The sequence below is a fragment of the Silurus meridionalis genome, chromosome 6, assembly GCF_014805685.1.
Source record: "Silurus meridionalis isolate SWU-2019-XX chromosome 6, ASM1480568v1, whole genome shotgun sequence".
In the NCBI taxonomy this organism is placed as follows: domain Eukaryota; kingdom Metazoa; phylum Chordata; class Actinopteri; order Siluriformes; family Siluridae; genus Silurus; species Silurus meridionalis.
The window spans coordinates 27,501,248-27,526,247 of NC_060889.1; the positions used below are offsets into that span (position 1 = coordinate 27,501,248).

General features: G+C 40.4%; 1 protein-coding gene across 6 annotated transcripts in view; it reads right to left on the reverse strand.

Annotated features, from left to right (window-relative positions):
• LOC124387392 (phosphatase and actin regulator 1) overlaps positions 1–25,000 on the reverse strand; it is an 80,670-nt gene that overhangs the window by 31,898 nt on the left and 23,772 nt on the right. For 2 of the 6 annotated variants that reach the window (XM_046851717.1, XM_046851716.1), the window contains exons 1-3: positions 20,084–20,827; positions 17,268–17,432; positions 366–446 (exon numbers count right to left, since the gene is read on the reverse strand). In XM_046851717.1, the coding sequence (XP_046707673.1) occupies positions 366–446; positions 17,268–17,432; positions 20,084–20,471 (634 nt within the window). In that variant the 5' untranslated portion in view covers positions 20,472–20,827. Of the gene's footprint in view, positions 1–365; positions 447–17,267; positions 17,433–20,083; positions 20,829–25,000 lie in introns of those variants that run through there. The other 4 variants (XM_046851715.1, XM_046851714.1, XM_046851719.1 and 1 more) reach the window with 4 other exon arrangements.

Below are 25,000 nucleotides of genomic sequence, written 5' to 3' on the forward strand. Positions count from 1 at the left end.
CCTTTTTTTAAACACCCCTCAGTTATAGAAATCAAACACCTGCATACCAGAAGAAATACAATAAGTGTGGAAGGAGCTAGTTCATAACTGGTCACGTGATCATACTCCACTCAGAACATGGTAACTGAAGCAGCCCTGGAGTACAGAAGAGATGTTCGTTCTTCAGTTTGAGACGAACCAAAGTTCTGCAAATGATTGATATTTGGAGGAGGAGCACTGAGGCACAACACAGGACTAAATATCAGTAGCAGGAGTCAGGGGGGAAACATTCTGAAATGTTCCTGAAATTCTCACACACACACACACACACACACACACACACACACACACACATATATATATGAATTTAAGTGGAAAATGATAACCTTTCTCAAAGATTTCTTTCAGCACTCCACGCTTGATCAGCTCCTCCCGGCTCTGTCTCGCCGACATCTCTCTCTCCAGAACTGTGGAGACACACACACACGCACACACACGCACACACACACACACGCACACACACACACGCACACCCACACCAATATTAATGCACATATTACAGAGAAACCACAAATCTTTGTTTCCAGTATCTCACAAAGGAGGTAGCTAGCCAACATTCCATATATCTTCTCAATGGACATGACTATAGAGATGTTCTCTGAAACTGTCCTCTGACATACAGCCAACATACAGCCATCATTGTCTAAATAGCTGAAAACAAGTGCTAACAGCTGTACGTCATGTAAACATGCAAAGTCACATGTCCTATTCATCATGTTTATGTTTGTTGTCTGCTTGTATTAAAGCAGTTAAAACGTATTGCTTTGAGTCCAATTCTCTCATTCTGAACACTGAAATGTTCTACATGCACCTCATGGTAAAGACTCGGAGGATTTGAGAATTAGAATCGTTGCTTCTCACGAAGATGCCGAGGCTGTAAAATGATCAGTAAAACCCTGAAACTGAGTTACAGTACAGTAATCAGGGTCATACAGAGGTTTTCCAAGACAGGTTCCACTCAGAACAGACCTCACAAGAGTCCGTCAAAGAAGTCGAGTCCTCGTGCTGTCAGTCAGGTGCAGAAGCTGCTTCTGAAAACAGACGCATGAGAGCTGCAACATTGCTTTAGAGGTTACAGAAGCAGAAGGTCTGCTTTTCAGTGCTCAGACCGTACGCCACATACTGCAACAAGTCGGTTTGCAGGCCGTCGTCCCAGAAGGAACCTCTTCTGAAGGAGCTCACAAGAAAACTCTCGAAAAGTTTGCTGAACAACCTGTCCAAGAGCATGAATTACTGGAACCATGTCCTGTGGTCTGATGAGACTAAGATAAACATGTTTGGCTCATATGGTGACCAGCATGTATTTTGAGGCCCTGGTGAGGAGAACCAAGAAAATTGTGTCTTGCCTACAATCAAGCATGGTGGTGGTAGCATCATGATCTGGGGCTGCATGAGTGCTGCTGGTACTGGGGAGCTGCAGTTCATTGATTCCAACATGTACTGTGACATTCTGAAGCAGAACATAATGCCCTCTTTTCAGAAACTGGGCCGAACGACAGTTTTCTATTATAATAACGACTTCAAACACGCCACCAACATGACAAATGACTTGCTGAGGAAGCTGAAGGATATGAAGTGGCCAAGTATGTCTCCAGACCTGAACCCTATTGAGCACTGTCGGGATCCTCAAGCGGAAGGTGGAGAAGCGCCATGTGTCCACCATCCAGCAGCTCTATGATGTCATTATGGAGGAGCGGAAGAGGAGCCCAGCAACAACCTGTGCAGCTCTGGTGTATTCCATACCCAGGAGGATTGAAGCAGTGCTACATAACAATGATGCTCACACTAAATATTTACACTTTGGACACGGTTTTGGCACGTTCACTGAGGGTGTACTCACTTTTGTTCCCAGTTATTTGGACAATAATGGTAATGCCAGTAATGGCAGTAATGCCAATTCCCTTTAGAAGATACTGAAATTGTGCGATACTGTCTATTCTACTTGTTGTTATTGTGCAAACCGTCACTGACATCTAACCTATAAATAAAACCTATAACCTACAAATAAAACTTAAAACTTGTACACTATATATAAAAAACGATCCCTGAAACATCACTAGCATAGTCCATCACTGTAAACGTTGGAAATTAAAATGTTTAAGGACACGCACGCTATAAACCAGCAAACGTTTTTAACCCAATGGACAACAGATAAGAAAGCTCAAAGTCAGCAGGTGCGGCAATGTGCGAAGTCGTACAGTAATGCCAAGTCTCAGTGCCACGGAGGTGCTATTTTTAGACAGTGGCAGCTGAGGGACATTATCTCCAGCCCCCCCACCACGCCGCACCCTCAGGACCGAGGCAGTTTTCTGTCGCATTAATAATTCCGAAATCTGCCCCGGCTAATAAGGAACGAGACCGGGAGAAGCGGAAGGGGGAGAATTCTGCTTGCTGTGCAACAAATTTGCCCTGCAGGCTGAATAATCCGAGCTGCACTACAGAATAATGGAGGACTGAGATAAAAGTGTGTGTATGCCTTATAAGCATCCATGCCAAGGCTGCAGCTAACAGACATCCCAAAATTTCACATTTGAATTTTTTTCACTATAATCTCCAAGTTTGTGGACATCTGACCATTGAACCTATACATGTCTTAAACATCTCATTTGACATTAAGTCCATATTTGCTCTTGTAATAAGCTCCACTCTTCTGGGAAGATGTTCCACTAGATTTTGGGGAGAAATTAAAGGTAAACTAAACAGTAATCAAGGGGCTAAATACTAAATAATCAAACTGAAACTGAATAATGGTAATAGTTGAACTAAATTGTTGAAATACATGTTATTAGTGCCAGAACTAAATGGTAATTTTGGGACTAAATGCAGACCCCAAGATGCCAGTAGTTGGATTATATACTAATAATGGCACTAAATGGTATAAAGTGAACAACTTGGACTAATGGGGTGACTAAATGGGTTTAATGGGATTAAATAGATGGATGAAATGCTACAAATCAGATTAATGTTGGTGAGACCAAATGACAATAATTAAGCCAAATTGTGACCAAATGTCAGACCTAAACAAGTGAACTGAATTGTAATACTGGGACTGTATGTGAAAACCAAATGGCAGAATTAAATTGACATTTTGAGACTAAATGCAGACACAAAAATGGCCGTTAGTTGAACAAAATGCTATTAATGGTACTAAATAGTCAAGACCATGGAACAATTGAACATTGGACATGGAAACATCCTGCACTTTTTGTGACTAAACAGTTATATGGGATTAAATAGTAGGGGTTAATTGTTAGGCCTAAGAATGTGGTAGTGATGGTAGGTTAAAATGAGTCGTCTCGTGATTCGTTCATTCTATACAGGACGTGTATGAAAAAAAGCAACGCTAAATCTCCATAGGTTATGTACAGGACACAGAATTGAGTCGTTCATCACTCGACTCTTCTCGTCCGAGTCGTTTATTCTTTTATCATGTGACTCCCACAGGTGCTATGCATAAAATATTGAATATTATTTTTGGGGTGGCATCTGTATATCGACAGTTTTTCGTTTAATCGATGGTGGTTAAGGAACGTATACACCGCGTCAAAATAGGGATTACTGTAGTTCATTTTGATGAACAAGATTCAAAGAACCGAGTTACTAAAATGATCTGATCTTCCCATCACGTGTATGTGAAGATTGTGGAAATAAGTAGACTGGGGTGAAGCCATTGGGCTAAATAACTGGAGTAAATGGTAAAAACTGGAGTAATTATTGAGACAAAATTATAACGGACTAGACTACAATAATTTCCGGACTATAAAGTGCACCCTTATATAAGCCGCACCCACTAAATTTGGCAAAGATTTTTTTTTTAACATAAATACACCGCACCTGTCTATAAGCTGCAGTGTCTACACTGAAACTAATGAACTTTACACAGGCTTTAACGAAAGACACTAAATGCAATATGTTGCGCCTCTATTAGGAGCATAGCGGTATTTTGGGAATAGCATGTCACTGCATTCTTCCGCTATTACTGCATGTGTGGAGACTGAGGATTATGTCCTTTTTATTTTCTATTTTATTAAGTTTCTTTGACTAACCCATAACGCTGTTGCCAAGAAAAATAAAAAAGCACGAGTTTTGGAAACCTGTCTGTGCTTATATGATTTCTGTTGCAACTGGAGTTAATGAGCTCTCCCTTCACCCAGACTAAACAGTAGACCAAGAAAGTCATTGTTCACTGTCTTCCTCCTTCCTTTTACAACTATAATGGTACCTTGACATACGAGTGCATTAATGTACGAGTTTTCCGAGATACGAGCGGTCACTCGTCGATTTTTTTGCTTTGTTACGCGAGCAAAAAATTGAGGTACGAGCTCGAGACGCCGCTGCTAGATGGTGAAGCGAAGACAGAAAGCGAAGATTGTGACGAAAATTAAGATAAGCAAAGAAGAAAAAGTTAAAAATTAAAAGTTTAGGGATACGTAGTGTACAGGAGTGATTGTAAAAAACGAGTTTTCCCTCCGCCTCCGCTTATCCCCTTATTGCCTCTAACCCCTCCACACACACACACACACACACACACACACACACACACACACACACACACACACACACACACACACACACACACACACACACAAAAACCCAGGAAAAATCCATATATTAGCCGCTTCGTTGTTTAAGCCCCGGGGTTCAAAACGTGGGGAAAAAAGTAGCGGCTTATAGTCCGAAAAATACGGTATATATATAACCTTTTGGAATACATTATATGACTAACTAGTGCCAAAAGAACCTATTTATATTTAGGAATAAGGGATTCATCATACCCACAATTTAAACATTATAGATGCTTGGATGTGGGACAATTACATAATTCTGATTGGCATTTCAGAGCTTGAAGTTTTCTGCTCATCTGTTCTTCTTCTGGAATGTTTAGAGCCATAATTCAGTGCCTTTTCCAATCCGTTTCCACTTCTATATGAGTAATTCAGTAATGTTGGACAATTGAACTTCTCACAACAAAGAGTTTGAACGTTCTTTATTCACTCTATTATCATTACCTTCATGGACATTTGGATGAACCTTTATAGTTATACCAAAGATGCAAGTATGAGCATATAAAGAAATGAGACGATCAGCTCAGCATCTTGTAAAAGAGCTATATGTCAAAGTCCAGAAAATAAAGCGATCCTGAAAAAATCTCAGTTCAAGCGCGAACACAAAGTGGTTACGAAAGCATGCGCCAAGAATACCCCGTCTTCTGGGTCAAGTTACCTCCATGCTTATCTTCCAGATGGTGCAGGAGGATTGTTTGGCACATGCATTTCAGTCGATCCGGATTCGTGCGAATTCATTTGAAATTATGACTATTAATGAGTTCTCACTCATGTCTGTCATGACCAGAATGCCAGATGTATATCACTCGGGCAGGTGAGTCGGAAAATCAGTTGCCACTGACTGTTAATCGGTGAATCAGACTCCGCAACTCGGAACGTTCTGTACGTTACATGCTAAGTACGAAATCAGCCGCCCTCAAATAGTTATCCTGGCATATAAAGCCTCACTAGCAGAGAAGTTTATGACATAAGTTGATCGAACTCCCTGCATGGCACATTACGAGATGTTACACAAGTCTTTGGGCTGCACATGAGACATTCTGCCATGCTATTTTTTGGGCTAGCATCTGCTCAGACATCTCCTCAGAGACTAAACAATGACCCTTAAAAAGTCAGATCGCAACCAGAAATGTCAGAACACAATGCGCAATACATAACTTTCTGGGGCACTTGATACGGATGATACAGTATATCCTTATAACTACATTTAATAGAAATGAATGAAAAACTCAGATATAGAAAATACATTTATATGTCTGGCATTGTGGTGATTCAATGGCCAACTCGTACATGTTGTTAAACTAAAAGTTGAGGGTTAAGAGCTTTGAGCAAGGGCCCCACAGTGACTGAATCAGAGAAGTAAACACTGGAGAGATTGGATAATATGCTAATTGTTGGACACAATTATTTGTTTAAATGATAATGGTTGAATTAGTTGCAATCAGCAAAAATTTAAAAGTTGAACTAAATGATTGGACAACGTTCCCACAACGTACCTCAATTTCGTGACCCGCAAAGTGACATCCCACCACTAGAGTGCAGTGTTTCTATTTCAGCTATTCACAGCCAGAGCAGAGATGAGAAATATTAACAAACGATCCCAAAATGTCCAAGAACGCAGAAGTTGATGCCGAAGGAGGAGACAAACTTTTGTGTATTTTGTGTTACGAGGCAGTGTCGCTGGTGAAAGTGTACAATATACGTCGGCATTGTGACACCAAATGTGGAGCCAAGTATGCTAAATATAACCTTCAAGAAAAACATTCAATTGTCCAAGAATTTTAATTCAGACTGCAATCGCAGCAGGAAATATTTTATAAAAATGTTTAATCTTAAAAAAACAATTTGGTCTTCAACTTAGACAGTGTTTTAGACTTGGCCCATTATGTGATCAAGTTTGACACCACTGGAATAAATGTTTGGACCAAATCAGAGGTGTTAAATCGTATCCACAATTCACTGGTGCAGGTTTCAGTAAAACAGGAGCCACTCTGGATTCCACATGTAGAATTAAGTTGATTTTGGCTTTCAATAGAAGTTGTGGCTTCTGCTTGGTTGGGGGAGATGGTTAGCGTTTAAAGCTTTGGACTTTTTAATCCAAAGGTAGGTTCCCTGGTGGTCTAGTGGTTAGGATGCGGCGCTCTCACCGCTGCGGCCTGGGTTCGATCCCCGGTCAGGGAACCAACCCCAGCCATTAGGGTTGCACAAGCCTTAGTGTCAGTCCCAAGCCCGGATAAATAGGGAGGGTTGCGTTAGGAAGGGCATCCAGCATAAAAACGTGCCATATCAAACATGCGGATGGTCCGCTGTGGCGACCCCTAACGGGAGAAGCCGAAAGAAAGTTTTTTTACTTTTGATCCAAAGGTTGCGAGTTCAAATCCCAGCCACAACAAGCTGCCACTGAAGGCCCTGAACCCCTAACTGCTCAGTTGTATGAATAAGAAATGTAAGTGGATTTGGATAAGGGCATCCTCCAAATGCCATAAATGTAAATGTATGATGGGACTAAATATTAAAGGTTGGATCAAATGGGAACAACAAACTTAAATGTAGGCTAAATGTAAATGTTGGGAAGGATTGGCAGACCAATCTGGTGGTGGGCCTGTCAAAAGTTCTAAGAGTTCAAAGTTATCTTATGATCTTGACATAATAAAAGTTGATTTGTCGTGAGCCGTACTTAATTTTTCTGGGTAACTGGCATAGGAGCATGTTCTAGAGTTAGCAGCATCATCATTATGTCAAGATCACCAAGTCGTAATCATGAAAAAACAGAAAGAACTTTTTTTAATGCATAGCGGTTAGGTCTTTCCAAGCCCGAACCTTAGTACCAAATGCTAAAACCAAAAAATTTAAAAAGAGAGTAGACCAGAGCTATATATAGACATAAATGCAAATCGAATGGTACCCATGTGGTGGGCCCCACTCAACATGCTAATACAGTAGCTGCTCTAAAACAGTGGAACTAAATGGAAGGAGCAAATATAGTGGTTGACCTACATGCTAACAACTGGACTAAATGCTGAAGGCTGGCATTAAAATAATAACACTTGGACTAAGAATAGTAAATTTAAAGTACAATTTTTAAGCAAATGACAGAAACCAATGCTACCGTGTAATTAAATGGTGGCACAAAACTGTAGAACTGAATTGTTGATCTTATGTAAAGAATTGGACTAAATTGTGGAACCAAATGTATATGTTGGAAACAATGGGAAGCATGTGATTGGTCTAGACCTTCGGACTAAATGCTAACAGTTGGATTAATTAGAGATGGTCTAATTGGTAATCACGGAATCACAAGTTGTTTAAATGCTAAATGGCTACAGGTTCAGAATGTGACAGTTTATTTAAACACACACACACACACACACACACACACACACATACATGTAAAAGGATGTAATCATCTGTACACATTGGTGCTGGATTTCATGTGATGGTGTATAAAATGTCCCCAAGTTCTTACACTATACTTCCAAAAGTATTGGAACACCTCATTTCTTTCCCAAATAACGCTGGAGGCGTACAGTTAAACAGGACGTCTATGGATTCGTTGGCATGAAATCTTTCCTTCACTTGAACAACTTGACAATGCTCCTGTGCACAAAACTCCAGCTCCATGAAGATCTGATTACCCTGGTTGGAAGCTGTGTTATGAAGCTCTAAGTCCTGATTGATTGGAACACTTGTGGCTGAACGAGCACAAATATGTCCATAAAATCTAGTGGAACATCTTCCCAGAAGAGTGTAAGTTACTATAACAGCAAATGGAGACTAAATGTGGAATGGGATGTTCAGAAAGGACATACCGATCTCATGCTGAGGTGTCCACCAACTTTTGTTTATATATTGCTTTTATATATATTATACACTTAACACTGATATTCACTTTACTAAGTGACTTTGTGAATTTTTAATAAACAGTAAACTAAAACTGAAAAAAGAACCACTGCAGATTCGTCCCAGTTCATCTCTTTCGAATCCACACTTTAAAAAAAACCTTAAAATAAACTTTAGGTCAGATACACCGCCAAATATCAAAGAGCAGCTCAAATAAAAACAATTAAAAAAAAAAAAACACTCATTGGTGCAAAAAAAAAAAAAAAAAAAAAAGAGTCAGAGAGCCAGAGCAAATGTCGAACACAAAAGGAGAACAGCCCAGGATAATACAAAGCTATTCAGTTCAGAAGTACTCACTGTGACTTTTCAGCATCATTGCCACACACGTGTGCACACACACACACACACACACACACACACACACACACACACACACACACACACACACACACACACACACACACACAGCAAAGAAAAAAATCTGAGTTCTGAAAATGACCTCGTTAGGATGTGGACTAGAAAAATAGATGCTATTTAGAAATACTGAACTTTCCAGCAGGCATTTTTCAGCACGACCGAACCATTTTAACATCCTGAATAAAACTATTTTTGTCGAAAGGAAAAAAAAACCCGAAGCGGACACAAATATACAGATTAAAAATTATTTTCAGATTTTTATTTCATTTTTTTATTTTTTTGCATAGTTAAATACCCCGAGAAAATACAAAATGCAGTTGTTAAATTATAATTTCATTTATTAAGGGGGGAAAAATCTGTGTAAACCTGCCTGTCCCTTTCCTACCAAAATGACTCTAAGAACAACAACAACAACGATGACGACGACTCATCCAGGAGCTCATATAAGAACCCAGAATAACATCTAAAGAACTGCAGGCCTCAGTTCTCATCAAGTCTTCAGTTAAGCTCAGTGTTCATGGTTTAACAACAAAAAAGAGTTTGGGCAAATATGGTATCCATGGCTGATTTCCAAGGTGAAAGACACTGCTGAGCAAAAAGAAGACTTTTGGGCAAATATACTGATATATATATACTGATGAGACAAAGGTTTTATGGAAAGCGTGCGTTCCATTACATCTGCCATTAAACACAGCATTTCATTTAAAAAAATTGATACCAACATGGTGGTGGTAGTGTGATGGTCCGGGGATGCTTCGGAGCTTCAGGACTTGGATGACTTCCCATAATTGATGGAGCCATGAATTCTGCACTTTATCAGAAAATGCTCACAGAGAATGTCTGGCCAGAAGTATATGACCTCAACTTCAAATGCACTTGGTTAGGAAGCAGGACAACGATCTGAAACACACCAGCAAGGCTGTTCATGTTCGAAAACCCTCCAATTATCATCTTTATTATCTTGTGTAATATTAAATTTTGCCTGATGATCTGAATCACTTAATCCCTGTAACAAATAACTTGTTGTACATAAAACTCTACAAATAAATCACTCCAGGAGTGAGGTTTCTTTTCCTGGATTGAAGCGACTTCCTATTTATAGTTCTTCACTCCTCATGCGTACACTGTTTGCATGGTTGTGACCCAAATTAGAGATGAGCTCTATTTCTGAGGAGGTCACCCTGCTCATGAATTTAACTTCTTCTGGAATAATACAGCTTTGAGATTCGGTCCTTATTAAACCAATGCACATATCGGAAGACGTTATGGGGTTGTCTTGGAAGCCAGATGAACAAAAGTGGAGATAAGATTTTTTTGGAAAAAATAGTACACGAATATGCAGGTAGACTTGAGCAAGGCGATGTTAAGAAGGGTCAGAGTGTAGGGTCTGTCATGATACACCGCCCCTGGAGTACAAATTTGTAAAACATCTGCAGGGCTACTCAAGAAATGTTTAACAATATCCAAACAGTCAAATGGGGCAGGTGGTAGCTTAGTAGTTGTTGAGACATTAGACTTTGGATCAGAAGGTCATGAGTTCAAATCCCAGCCACACCACAATACCCTTCCTGGGTCCCTGAGCAAGGCCCTTAACCTAATAGATGCTTAGTTATGTGAATAAAAAAAACAAGTTGCTCTGGCATCTACCCAATGCTGTAAACGTAAAAATGTAAATATTTGACCTATTTGCACCCATGTCCACAAAGCTCTGCCCCCAAACCATCAATGTGACGGTAGAGCATGTTCCTGATGTTCCACTATGTAAATGGTGGTCTGCACAATTTGGCATTTTGTTTGCCCAAATTTTCATTATTTATAAGATCTTGTGTTGCTTACATGGTTGGCAAGGGTTCTGAAAATAAGCTCCTTGAATTGATGAATCTTGATAGTATTTGGAAAATATATGTAGCACTATTCAAGAAACTCTTCACAATATCCAAAGTCAAACTTTTTGAGCCGTCCCCCATTTCCACCCATGTGTACAAAGCTATACCCCTGTAACTTTAATTATAACGGGATAGCAGAGCACGTTCCTGATGTTCCACCAATTAAACTTGGTCTTGTTTTGCTTACGTGGTTAGCAAGGGTTCTTGCCATGCACTCAACTCCTGGTATTGATGAATATCTGTAGGACTATTAAAAAAACTCTACACGATATCCAGTCAAATAAGTGGAACTAGATCAAAAAGTTGTACTCTTTCAGCCATCCCCCATTTTCATGTCCATGGGATGGTGGAGCATGTTCCTGATGTTCCACCAAGTAGATGGTGGTCCACAAAATTTGATCGTTGGTTGGGGTTTGCACAACTTGTTATTGTTTATAAGGTCTTGTGTTGCTAATGGGTTCTTGCCATAAACTCAACTCCTTGAAGTGATAAATTTCGAAAAGATTCAAAAAACATCTATAGGAACAGTAAAATATCCAAACAGTAGAATGAATGGAACTGAATAGGATGTTTTTTTCTCATTGAACTGTTCCAGTATTTGCACCCATTGCTTTGCCCCCAATGGGACATTTGGGGCATTTCTTTAGAATGACTGATAAAACTCCAGTTCAATTATGAGTTCCTCTTCATTTCTGGAAAATTTTCCACTTTATTTATTCAAGGAAGAACTGACAAACAGGGACTGTTGCACCAATTTTTATATCAAGAAATGTTAAGCTGTTGAACAGTAGGATGCCATCTGTCATTTAGTCGCTTCCAATATGTAGGCTATGGTGGCATGGCCAAAAAAAAAAGAAAAATGGAGAGAAAATCCATTAATAAAATAAATAAAATCAGCCTGGAGCATTGTATGTTCGTTGTTGACAAATGCACGTTTCAACATTAACAAAATGATTACTGAATACATTTTTAAAAATCTTGAAGTGGTTCTTTACTAGTGATGGCCTTTTGAACGAGACTTTAATATGACTAACAAGAACGAGTCATTTTGAACGAGACTTTAATATGACTCACAGTAGTGAGTCATATTAGTCAAAGAGTGATTTGTTTAGTCGCAAAATCTCCATAGTTTATGTACAGGAAACAGAATTGAGTAGTTCATCTCATGAGTCTTCTGTTTCGAGTCGTCCGTTCTTTTATCAAGTGACTCCCAGGTTTTTATGGTCCGAAGCTTGACATTATTGTTACAATATTTATGAGAGTCACGTGAAAAAGAACTAATGACACGGACCAGAAGGTATGAGAGGTGAAGCTTCTCAATCTGTTCATCATTATTTGTCCTTAGCTGCATTATCGTATTTCCAAAGTTGGTGTATGTAGACGTGTTGGGGGAATCTGCTTATTGTAAATGGTACATTTTATTTGATTTCTGATGAAAGGAACGAAACTAAAAGACTTCAAAAAAATTCGTTCATTTTGATGAATGAGATTCAAAAGAACTGTTCTTCCAATGTATGTCACTTCAAATTTCTTTTCTATGATTGCACAGGAAGTGGGTTAACCAAAAGAAAAAAAAAAGATTCAATTTTTACATCTCAGGCATCAAAAAAAAAACGAATTAGACTGGAAATGTAGGTCGAATCCATTTTCATGACAAAGTCTAAAAAATAAAAACCTAATCTACCAGACAGAAAACAAACTGAATGGGATACAAATTATTTTCAACTGGTGCCTTTGTGCCGGTTTTCCACTGACTGTACCCAAAAACGTATTTCAGTCACATACTAATCTTCATCCTGCTGCTTTCCAAGGCAGTAGAACAGAGATTTTGCTACTACCATTAAGGCCATCATTAAAAGAACTGTACTGATCCATCAATTGCCACTAAATCCAATCCTAAACCCTCTATGCATCATCTTAATCTTGTATTTAAGTAAAGTCTGGTCTTTCAGTCTTCAAAAATCCTTACCAACACTAATAAATCCCTGTTTACGTTTTAATCACAGCAAATAGAGCCACAACCAAGACTATCAGCTACAATTATACTGGAAATAATACAAGATTTAAGTCTGATCTGGTGTCCAATCTGTCATTTAGATTACAAAGAGCAAAAATACGAGGCCATGATCTCACAGGTTTTTGATCACCCATGATATTAAAGATCTGGCTGAAATTCCAAAAACGAATGAACAGATCTTTTCACAAGTTGGCGGCCCGTGTGCATACGTTCGTGGTAAGTCCGCACCATTAGGACATAAATACTGACTTTATTAAAACCTTTATTATTTTATTAAATATTCTAGATATTGGTACAAAAAAAAAGTATGTAAAATAGCTCGTCTAATAATAATTAAAAAAAAATTATTATTACATTATCAATTATCTCTATAGACTGTATAAGCCCCGCCCACTTTCTGCTATTAGAAATAAGAAAGTATTTTTCTGCTTTAGTGTAACTTTGATGCATCTATGAAGAAACAAAGGAAAGGAAATAAAAATAGCGCTGCTTTTTAATTGTTGAAATAATTCTCTTACTAAACCGAAAATTTAATGACCAGAAGGTACATACAGACCCTAACAAAAAAACTTTTGGCTATCAAGTCAACTCCTTAACCTCCCAATAATATATATGAACCACAACAGTTGAGAACAACTCCAGACTATTAAACAAGGCTTTAAGGCTAAAAGATATACAAAGTTATGGTCTTCCTGGTAGAAAATAACAGACATCAATGGCACATTGAGAGGTCTGGAAAAAGATGGACTTGACACCTTGCTTTATTATGGAAACAAAAAAAACCCATTAACCTGGCTAACAACTATGAAGGTTGACCTTCACCCGTCGCTAGTTACATGTCGTGATGTCTCCAGCATCACGAGACCAAGCCAGACTACCAAACGATTGAAAAATGAATTGACTGAACGTCTGATTGACAGTCTGTCAGTGCTGCAGTGGCGTCTGCTGCCAGTCACAGCAACTGCGGTATGTTTTTTTTTTCCTGTTGAGTCAGTTCGAGATTCACGCTCTTCTCTCAGCTCTGCGCCAAGAATCAATTCACAGAGAATTCATGAGGAAAAAAACTCTGACACCAGACCACGAAACCCAAATCCTTCCTTCGCAAAGGCAAGCGCACATTTCCCACAGCTGTGGATATGAGAAAGCAGGGCAGGCTGTCAGACGTTACCTCAAATGTAAGAAAAAAAGAAAATGGAAATTATCATTTTTTTTATTTTATATTATTTAATATTTTATATTATTATAGTTCAGTCTGATTGAGGTCTTTGGGACCTCCTTAAAAGGTTCTAGCTAAATGTTCTTTCTTCTTTCGCTTTCTTGCGACGTTCTATCCGGTAACTATTTGTTTTAAGATTCTACCTAAAGCTTTGTGATGCACTGTAATGTTTTGGTCAGGTTTTGAAACCTGACCTTGTATATTTAAGTGCGTTTTCTACTCTGAAACACATCCATGCCACAGGAATGACCTGCTATACAGTTTGAGGTACTTCAGTTTCTGTTTTAATCTCATACAGACTCACAAATCAGGTCCGGAGTGAATATTGTGGGACTGGCAACGCAGCTAAAACTAGAGATTTGCCACATGAACTTGTTGAAAAAAAAGCACCATTGGTACCAAGAAGTGACCAATTTATACTGGTAACCTTAGGCACTTCTTCTCCAACCACCCTGCTGCATCCTAATGGGCCAAGCTTGTTTTTTTTACCAAAGGTGGTCTTGTAATTTGTCATGACTGACAGGATGTTTGATTGAATATTGGTCCCCCTTTCCCCCTCCAACTGGTTTTCTGGATCAAACAAGCCCACCGATCACTTCTAACCCAAACCCCTCGCTGCGTCTCAATCAATGAGGCATCACACAAGTGAAAACCCCCTGTGTTTTCTCTTCTCCTGGCCCTGACGGTTCTGGTTCGCTGCAGCACATTCATCAAAGGCCGAGTAAAAATAGCCAGGCTGGGAGAAAACATGAATGCGTTGCCCTGAATCGATTCTGCACTACTGCTCGTGGTGATGCTGCCGCCTCAACCATCCTGCAGTGGATCTGACAGTTTAACCCACATTCTTCCTGCTGTCTATCGCTCTTAGGAAACGGTGTAGCACAGGTTTTGCGCATTCTGAGATCGTTGCACATTTAATGGGGATTTGGCGACACGAAAAACAATACCGTGAAGAAGCACTTTGGAAAGTGGAGGAAAAGATCAAATAAAAAATAAATAAAAAAAACTGGATGCAAATGAAACCCACGAGGGATTTGATGTATAGTTCTTGCCTGCAGGATGCTAAATGCAGCTCTCGATTCTCTGCACTATTGATTCAGCCTGTCCGGGATATTTTTAAACAGCATCGATGCTATTCGAGGTTAGCAGTGCGATAGGGGGATCGATGACCCATGCTTAGGAAGATGGTAAAAGTCTGAAAGTCTCCCAAAAACGAAACTTAACAAAAAACTCGTCGCTCATTTGCTCGGATCTGCACATCATTAGCCAGAAAACGGAAGCAATGCAGAGGCTATGAATCTATAGGGACCGAGGCCATGTGCACGCTAATATGTTTACATTTGAAAACGCATATTTTTCTCTAGGTTTTGGCCTTCCGTCCACACTGGGATGCCGATTTCAGTCGTGGCTTTTTGTAAACTTGCTAATGACGCATTTTTTTGACACGTGACTGCGCCTTTCCTCGACATCACCACGACGTTTCAAAGAGCCAGTAAGTAAAAGAATGCAAGGCGGAAATTATGAAGTGCCTTAAATTTTGTTCACACACAGTACGGGGACGCAAGTGTTTTTTTTCAGACGTTTCAATGCGCATGAGAGACTTTGGAAAAAAAACCGATTGAAAACAATACTGTAGCGTGAATGCCGAGCGTTTTTAACGCCGTTTTCAAATCTACCCGAATTGGTGTAGGCGTAGCCCGAGATGCAATTCCCGCGATCACATGCTAGTCATGCACGGAGCCAACAGGAAGTCAGATGAAACCCATGTCCGCCGTTTCAGCATCGCAATGTGGACGGTGAAAACGGAGACTTTCGAGAAATGACTACACATGATGTCACGGGTCCTCGATGCCGCCATGACGTTTCAAAGAGAAGAAAAGTAAATAAACGCCAAACGGAAAGGTGGCAGGTCTGAGCGTCTTACATTTTGCTAATGCGCAGTACAGGGACGTAAGCGTTTCCAGACTTCCCATTGTGGATGGTTGAAAGGGTCGCGTGGACGTCAGCGTTTTTTTTTTTAAAGAAAACGCAGTTTTTACATTTACCCATGATCACATGATCAAAGCCAACAGGAAGTAACGAATACCTGGCAACATCCAATAAACCAGTTAGTGAATATTTGCCTGTAATTCACTGCGTTTAACAAACTTAACAAATTTATAAACTGGTCGTCCTTTCTGGAAAAAAAAAAATCATTAAATAAATAGCATCCACTCGTAATAACAAGCACCAAGAGGCTAAATTACTCTTGGAGAAACAGAGAAACTGGCTTTTAATCACACTGATAAATTTCCCTGTACATGTAAATGCACTTAAATGTCATTATCGCTTCTACAGCACATAAATCACTTTACACACGCCTTAGTAGAACTGAATTTCAAAAATCACACACAGTCAGAGACACGCAATCATACAATTGTCTTTGGATGCGTAGCATGAACTTTTCCCTTTACTTCAACTATAACAATATTCTTTCCATGTGTTGGAAGATGTGGAAGATCTCCTGCTGTAGAGCTCCGATCCACTATTAGAGCGAATGTAAACAATGACTGCACCCCAGGCCTTTTCAACTCAAATATGACTAGTGTACTCTCTGACTTTATAATCAAAGAATGTGAAAATGGTGACGTGATTGAAAGCCTGCTAGGGGGCCTTGGAGGGGCCAAATCGTAATCTGATTGGTTAAAGCAACAGCTTCAAGCAACATAGATATGATCCTACCAACAGCCTGTGCTGTTCATTTGCGGCCTCAGACAACATGTGATACGACGTTTGAAATCTGATGATGGAAACTCTAACCGAAAATTACTCCTAAGAGGGACAGCGCATGTAGGACATTTTGGAGACAAGGTGAGGGAGACGAGATTGAGATGGTTTGGACATGTGCAGAGGAGGGACATGGGGTATATCAGTAGAAGAATGCTGAGGATGGAGCCACCAGGAAGGAGGAAAAGGGGAAGACCAAGGAGGAGGTTTATATATGTGGTGAGGGAAGACATGCAGGTAGTTGGTGTGAAAGTGGCAGATGTACAGGACAGGGGGAATGGAGACTGATGATCCGCTGTGGTGGCCCCTAATGGGAGAAGCCGAAAGAAGAAGATTTTTCACATCGTTCAACAGAAAATCCTCTGCTCCTGAAATACTCAACCCAGCACCTCCTGCACCAACCACCATGTCACGACCATTCAGATGTGTCCTGATTAGAAAAGGTGCAGGTGTACCTATTAAAGTGTCCAGTTAACGGCTCCTAAAACCACAAAGCAGTAAATACAAACACCACCTCCTACCTGCTGAGGTCTGCTTGAACTTCTCGCTCTTCTTCTTCCTCCATTTCCAGGGCTTGAAAAGTCGTCCGAGTGTGGCAAACTTGCTCCTGCGCCGAATGGGCGGCGTGTGCGTGCCGGAAACGAGCGACTCGGTCCGCATGGCAGCCAAACGCTCCACCTCCTCTGCTGGAAAGAGAAAATAAGGATATAAAGAAATAAGATCAGGGCAAAGCTTTGGGAAAAAAATTAAGAACGAAATGCAAGAAAACGTGCTCATCGATATAGGAGCAACGCTGGAGGTCTGGTGAACGTCCCCCATCAACAGAATTGATGAACTACATAAATTTCACTTTTAATTTATTAGCGTAAAATGTATTTGGAAAATACGCTGAAATAGGCCTGGCTCTATGTGAAAGGGTGCAAGGTTGTGTCAAAAATGTTTTGAGACTAGTTTTGTAACACGCCAACAGATGGCAGCACAAGGCTGTGTGCACAGTCACAGGGAGCACCGACATTCAGTGTGCCAAAAGACATCGTCCTGTGCACATCAGGTGCTGTGCAACTGGTGCTTTTCTGAGCCTGTGCCTTACCACGTTTGCTATTCTGACCACATGCCCATTCTGACACAGAGTTCACCTCACACGTGTGTTTCTCGCCGGAAACAAGATCTTTCTTGGCTCCTGTGGACTTTGGCCTTGTGTGCAAATGTAGATAAAGTACTTTCTGGTAAGCAAAGAGAGTCTTTTTGATACCTCCTTGTACATCATATCAAAAGTCAAACGTGGTGGTGGTGGTAGTGTGATGATCTGGGGATGCTTTGCACCTTCAGGAGCAATTCTCATAATTGAAGGAAGCATGAATTGTGTGTTTTGCCAGAAAATCCTGAAGGACAAAATCCAGCCATTAGTTTATAATTCAACAGGACCATGAACTGGAAAAATCACACCAGCACATCCACCTCTGAATGGCTCAAAAATACAAGGATTCAGAGTGGCCTAGTCAAAATAAATCTAATTAATAAAAAAAAAAAAAAAAAAAAACCATTTACATAAATAAATAATAGGCAAAAATCACAAACGCACTCGGCAGAGGAAGAAAAATCAGATACTTGGTTAAAAATGTGTAAAAGATTACCTAGACGCTTTGTTGAAGCTAGGCTAATTGTCAGATTTGCCTATAGTACACAATATTGTAGGGGAAAAAAAAAACAAAAAAAACAAACAAAGGACACCCTGATGCTCTCTGACAGTTCCTCAACCTCAGCTAAATCTTTCTAGTCAATAAACAGCCTCAGCTAGAGAGGTTTCCCAGGAGGTCTATCGCAAAATATAAGCAAACTAGCAGCCGGATTTAGAGCACCACATTCGTAGGATAGTTTGTAAATGCACCATAGAAAGATGCATACAACCTACAACAAACCTGGAGCTCTGGTCCAGCTGCACATCTCAGGAAATAGGATTATGTAAGTAAAGTTTCCATCAATTAAAGCACATCATCCGTTCATAAAAAAATGGATCGATGCGTTTCTGAAGGGATTTGTCGCCGGACACGTCCACAACTGGTAAACACTTCCTCCTGATGAAGGAAGCAAGCAGATCTGGTTGCTGCATGAGGTACTGTAGCTTTAATCAAACACCAAATACTAAATACACCATTTAGTTATTACCAAAAGTTATTAAAAACCCTAACATAACATTATTCTCCTGGGAAGATCTTTCACATCTTCCAACCCATGAAAAACATCTTCATGGAGCTCATTTTGTGGACAGGGGCATCATCATTGTGTGCCTTCAACTTTGGAGTAACAGTTTGGGGAAGAACTACACAAGCTTGTTCCAGCATGCCGATAAACAAACCCTTCTACATGAAGATATAGTTTCCGTGGGTTGGAAGATGTGGAAGATTTCCTGCTATAAAAAAATCTAAACCCTGTTGAACACCTTTGAGGATGAACTGGAGCACTGACTGCACCCCAGGCAACCCCTGTCCCTGAATGAGCACAAATCACCAAACAAACTAGCAGAACATCTTCACAGAAGAGTGGAAGGTATTAGAACAGGAAATGGGGTCTAAATGTGGAATGAGATGTTCAGAAACAAGCACCTAGCAATCTTATGGTCAGGTAAGTTGAGTACTGTGTAAGTCAGAGGTGACGGTTGAGAGAAAACCTTTGAGACAAGATGAAAAAAAGAAACCTTTTTAGGAACACGTCATGAAGATCACACCAGAGTACGGCTCAAACTGCAAACTGATTAAAGGCCAAAGCACAAACCTAACTCAGATCTTTAAACATTCCCAAAAACATCATGCTGAATTTATTTCAGTAGATCTGACACAATTTGAAGCCATAATTTTGAAAGAAGAAGAAAAATATGACCATGGTGATGAAGACTTCATACTGCATTTTCATCAGGATTCATTTCAAACCCAATCCTGTTACACTCCTTCGAGTGTTGGGAACAATGAACCGACTTGACACACACACACACACACACACACACACACACACACACACACACACACACACACACACACACAAGGGCATTTGAATGATTTTTGCGTTTCAGGCTCTAAACTAAAAAAATCTATATTTTTTTTATATATTTTTTAATATATTTATATATTTAATAAAAAAAAATATAATAATAATAATGAATATATATATTTATAATTTTTTTCCCCTTCCAATTTGGTTCCCTTAGCATGCAGGTAAAGTGTGTGTAAGAGTGTGTATTTCATGACTTGTAGAGAGATGTAAGGAGGATGAGATGATGATGATGATGATGATGATGATGGTGATGGTGATGGTGGGAGCGCCGCAGCACGGAGCGACTCACCGTCTTGCGCGTCGGTGGCGCGGCTGCAGTTGCCGCAAATGTGCTTGATTTCTTTCCCGATGTGGCAGTGGATGATGAAGGGCACGGGGCCGTGCTGGTGGTGGTGGTGGTGGTGGTGCTGCTGCTGCTTCCGCGGATCTGCGCTCGCTTTCTTCCCCTTCAGGTTCATCATCCTGACCAGGCAGAAGCCCTTCTGCTTGGCTTCATGGGCAGGATGCGGAGCGGGCGCGGTGCTGCTGCTGCTGCTGCTCGTGGTGATGATGGTGCTGCTGATGCTGCTGGTGGAGGAGGTGGTGGTGGTGATGCTGCTGCTGTTGATGAATCCGCCGTTAATAAAGCGGTTCCCGGGGGCGCAGGACGCCATGGCACAGCTCGCCGACTTCAGCATGGGGGAGAATGTAGATAGGAGAGCGCGTCTCTACCCAGAAATATGACTTCGAGATGTCCAGTAGATCCAACAGATACGATTTACCACCCCCGAGCTCTCTCACCACGGATCAGGATCCACGCAGGATCTTCTGACGTCCTTACCTCTCACCAAAAACACACCTGAGATCTCATTTCAGATTTTGTAGCACGGATGCTTGATGATCCCTGAGATCTTGGTGATCTTGGTGGTACCGGTGATCTTGGAGACCTTAGGGATCCTGTGCTCCGGCGCAGCACGAACGCCGCAGCAGCTCCTCTCCCTTCTCTATTATAAGCACCAGCGATCCGCCAAGGAATCGGTTCCTTTTCAAACGACTCGTTCAAACCGATTGAATCGGTTCGCCTAAATGCTAGAGCCCTGATACCACCATTTCACCGACATCACATGACTTTCCCACGTGAATGAATCCAATGATCCAAACTTCACACGTTTTTTACCTTTAATGTACCTTTTAAAAAATATATATTATTTTTGAAGATCTTTCATATATGGTGGTACATCATTGTATTTATTGATTAGTTTGTAATAATTGTTTGAATGATTGTTAAAAAAAGGTAAAATTTTTACAATTTATTTAACATTCTAATAAAAAGTAGCTGATGGATGATAAATGGCTTGCCTTAAAAAAAAAAAAAAAATAAATAAGACAATCCTTTTATAGCTAAAAGTTTGCGCCCACCCCACCAGGATTCGTATGAGATCTCATTCAGCTATGAGGCTGTTAGTAAAGTCAGGTACTGATGCAGGTGAGGTGAGGAGGCTTGGGTTGGTCACATGGTGTTCACATTAGCAGGAGATCTTCCACATCATCCAACCCATTGAAAGCAGATCTTCATGGAGCTGGCTTTGTCCATTGTTATGCTGGAACAAGTTTGGGACTCCTAGCTTTATTAAAGGAAAAATCTCATGCTACCGCATCCACTGACGTCCAATACAATCGTGTGTCCCCAAATTGGTGGAAAAGGCAGGTGTTTGAATACTACTGAATGTAGAGTCATTGGGAGAATCCTAAATATTTATTAGACATTGGTGCTCTTTGGAGGTTTTTGGTGATCAGCGATTAGAACAGCAGTGATTGGTCAGTAGGAATAACCCTTCATAAGCGTTAGCATAACCTGTTGAGACAAATCAATCAAATCGAATCTAATCTTGTATAACCAGCCGCTCTCATATGAGCTGGAGAGACAATGTCCATGGTTAGAAGTGCTAAATAAAAATGAATTCATCTGAATTGAGAGTTTACAAAACATGCTTAAATATAAGCTGCGAATTAACGAATTAAAACACTACACAAAACCCAGTTGTGAATCGTTGCTTTCTCGTTATTCTAAGCCGGTCTGAGTCTAGACAAAAAAAAGTACAGTTCCTTTCCAATGCACCATCCAAGAAATTCACAAAACAGCCACACATTCCTGACTGACAAGCTGCCAGAAGACATCATTGTGCTCACGGTTTGGACACAAACGTGTTCTCATGTGCTCATATCCAAAACAGGCAATTCTTTGTCTTGAGATCAAACTGGAGACATCTTTATTATAAAGAGACATCCGAAAAAAGATATCTTTGCCAGTAACGTGACTCGCAAACGTCTGGTATTGGGCTCGTTCTGCTCTGCATGCTTTGGTCAGAGTTTTTTTTGGGGTTTTTCAGTAGATGTTAAATTTTTAATTGGAAGGTTGTAAGTTCAAATCCCTCATGCCAGTGCTGCGTCCTTAAGGCCCTTAACCCTTAACTGCTCTGTTGTATAAATGAGAATTGGAAATTGATCTGGAATGAGGTGTCTTTTAAACGCATTGAATGGAGACTGAGTAGACCTGCAGATTTGATACACTGTTCACATAATGTTTAGTCAGTAGTTTCTGAGGCTGAGGTACATGATTATCAGCTTCTTCTCAAAGGCAATAGCATTGTTATTTTGAGGTTTACTTAGGTCTAAAATGTGCACCAGATCCTAACAGCAACACTAGGTCATCTTAATGGAGTAGGAATTACAATTCCCTGTCCTGTACTGTGAGTCTTAGGGTGTACAGCCTATCCTTATTGCACTGTTCCACCATAGATTTAAATGATGAACAGTGTTGGACGCAGGATTCATCCCAATTGCGCATTTTTCTGAGGGAACAGCTATGTGTGTTTATTGCCAAGTCATACCACAAAGTCTAAGATTTTTCCTTCAATATAAATGTTGACTGCACCCCAGGCCTCCTCACCTCACTTTATATCATACATAAACCCGACTTTACTACCGCCCCTGTGGCTGAATGAGATCTCACACAAATCTCCACAAAATCTAGAACATCTTCCCAGAATAGTGGAGATTATTATAACAGCAAATAGGGGCTTGATGTAAAATGGAGTTATTTATTATTTTCTAGACACAATTCAGTAAGTAAAAGAATTCTAAATGCATACTTTCATTAAGGAAAATGAAGCTCTGACTTAATTTCATATTGTTTAACCCTTGATGTCATTAATTGAGAATTTTAGGTGGAAGATTGAAGCAACACATTTTTTTGGATGTGGCACCACTTCATCATTGCACCTGTTAGTGGGTGGATATATTTATTATGCAGCAAGTGAACATTTTCTCAAAGCTGATGTTAAAAGCAGGAAAAATTTTACAAATTGTGACGTCTAGACGTCTGGGTCAGAGCATCTCCAAAACTGCAGCTCTTGTGGGATGTTCCTGGTCTGCAGTGGTCAGTGTCTATCTAAAGTGCTCCAAGGAAGGAACAGTGGTGAACCGGTGACAGGGTTGTGGGGCGGCCGAGACTCATTGATGCACGTGAGGAGTGAAGGCTGGTCCATGTGGTCCAATTCAACAGACGAGCTCCTGTAGCTCAAACTGCAGTAAGTTAGGGTTAGGGGTTAGAGGTTAGGGTTTTGATATACTGAATTATCTGAAGATTCTGTATTCTTTAAAGTTTACACGTTCTACCCGATCTTACACCTAAAAGTGGAGCAAAGAGCATAAGAATTAGAAAGATTGCTGCCACACTTATGGTCAGGTGACAAACTTTTCTCCTTATACGAGGTGGTATCAAAAAGTTCGAGACTAGCTCTGTTTACAAGAAAGTGCTTTATTTATCCATGTTTACACACTATTACTTTCAAAATAGTCCTCTTGCACAGCAATACAGCGCTCCCACTGTTCCTGCCACTTCTGGAACGTATCCTGGAAGTCTTCTTTCCGAAGTGTGTCAAGCGCCTTCTGCGATCTCCGCAGTGGTGTCAAAATGGTGAGGTGGACCTTAATTTCATCAGTTGCACAGCTCCCCATTCACGCAGGACGATGTCTTTCAACACTGGCTTATGAAGGTCGGTGCTCCCTGTGACTGTGTGTACAGCCTTGTGCTGCCATCTGTTGGTGTGTTATAAAACTAGACTCGAAACATTTTGATACCACCTCGTAATGTCCCAGAAAACAAACCAACACTAAATCTGCGAATATCCAGTAGCACACAAGCACAAGGTTCATGGTTACACTTAGAATTATAATATAATGGTTTGGGATGTTTGATTAAGATCTCCTGGGTAAACCAGAATGCCCAGAGCTGTTTACTGCTGTTTTATAAAGTGGTAACTCAGTGGTTAAGGCTCTGGGTTACAGATTAGAAGTAAAACTAGAAGATTAGAACAGCTGCCACTGTTGGGTCCTTAAGCAAGGCCCCTAACCCTCAGTGCTCCAGCAGCACTGTATCATGGCTGAACACATCTTCCTAACACTGCTGAGAAATGGTAGGCAGAATTTTATTGTGCCGTAATGTACATGTGTCAAGTTTAAAAAACCTTTACTAATCCCTGATTACTTTGATCTCATCTTATCAAGTGATTGTCTCATAGTCAAAGTGATGTCATGCAGCGGTACGATCTTCATCACTTCATCTTCCTCGCCGATCTTGCTCACGCAGCCCTTCGCAGAATGCTTTAACAACAGATTTAGCAGCTCACTCTGGCTCTTTTTTCAGCCTGCACCATGATGTCATATGGAGGAATCGTAATCCGGCTCCAGTCCAAATATTTACCGACCGTAAACGCTGTGATGGTACGTCCTGTAATCCCAGCCTTATTAGCTTTGCTTCACAGATATTAGAACACTTCCAGTTTTGAGAGAACTGATTGTAACCAACTCGTGTCTGGCTTTTCCTGCTTGGGGAAAAAGGGTTTGCTCTTGATTGAGTTATCTCTAAGATCAAACTGACAGCAGCATACTGTAGGTCATGTCCCAAACCTCTGCCGAGCCATGTTCCCATGCTCCCATGTGGTTTTGTTTCATTACATTTCAATGTGTTACATTAACACAATCAGCAAGGACCATTATATTACAACCCTGCACCTTGATTTATTCGGGGGGAAAAACGATCATTGTATTGCATTACTTACATTATTTTAAGAGCACCAGCACACAATGACAAATCCCTTGTACATGAAACCCATGTCATGTGGCAATAAAGATGATTCTAATTTATGTTTTGCCATGTTTGATT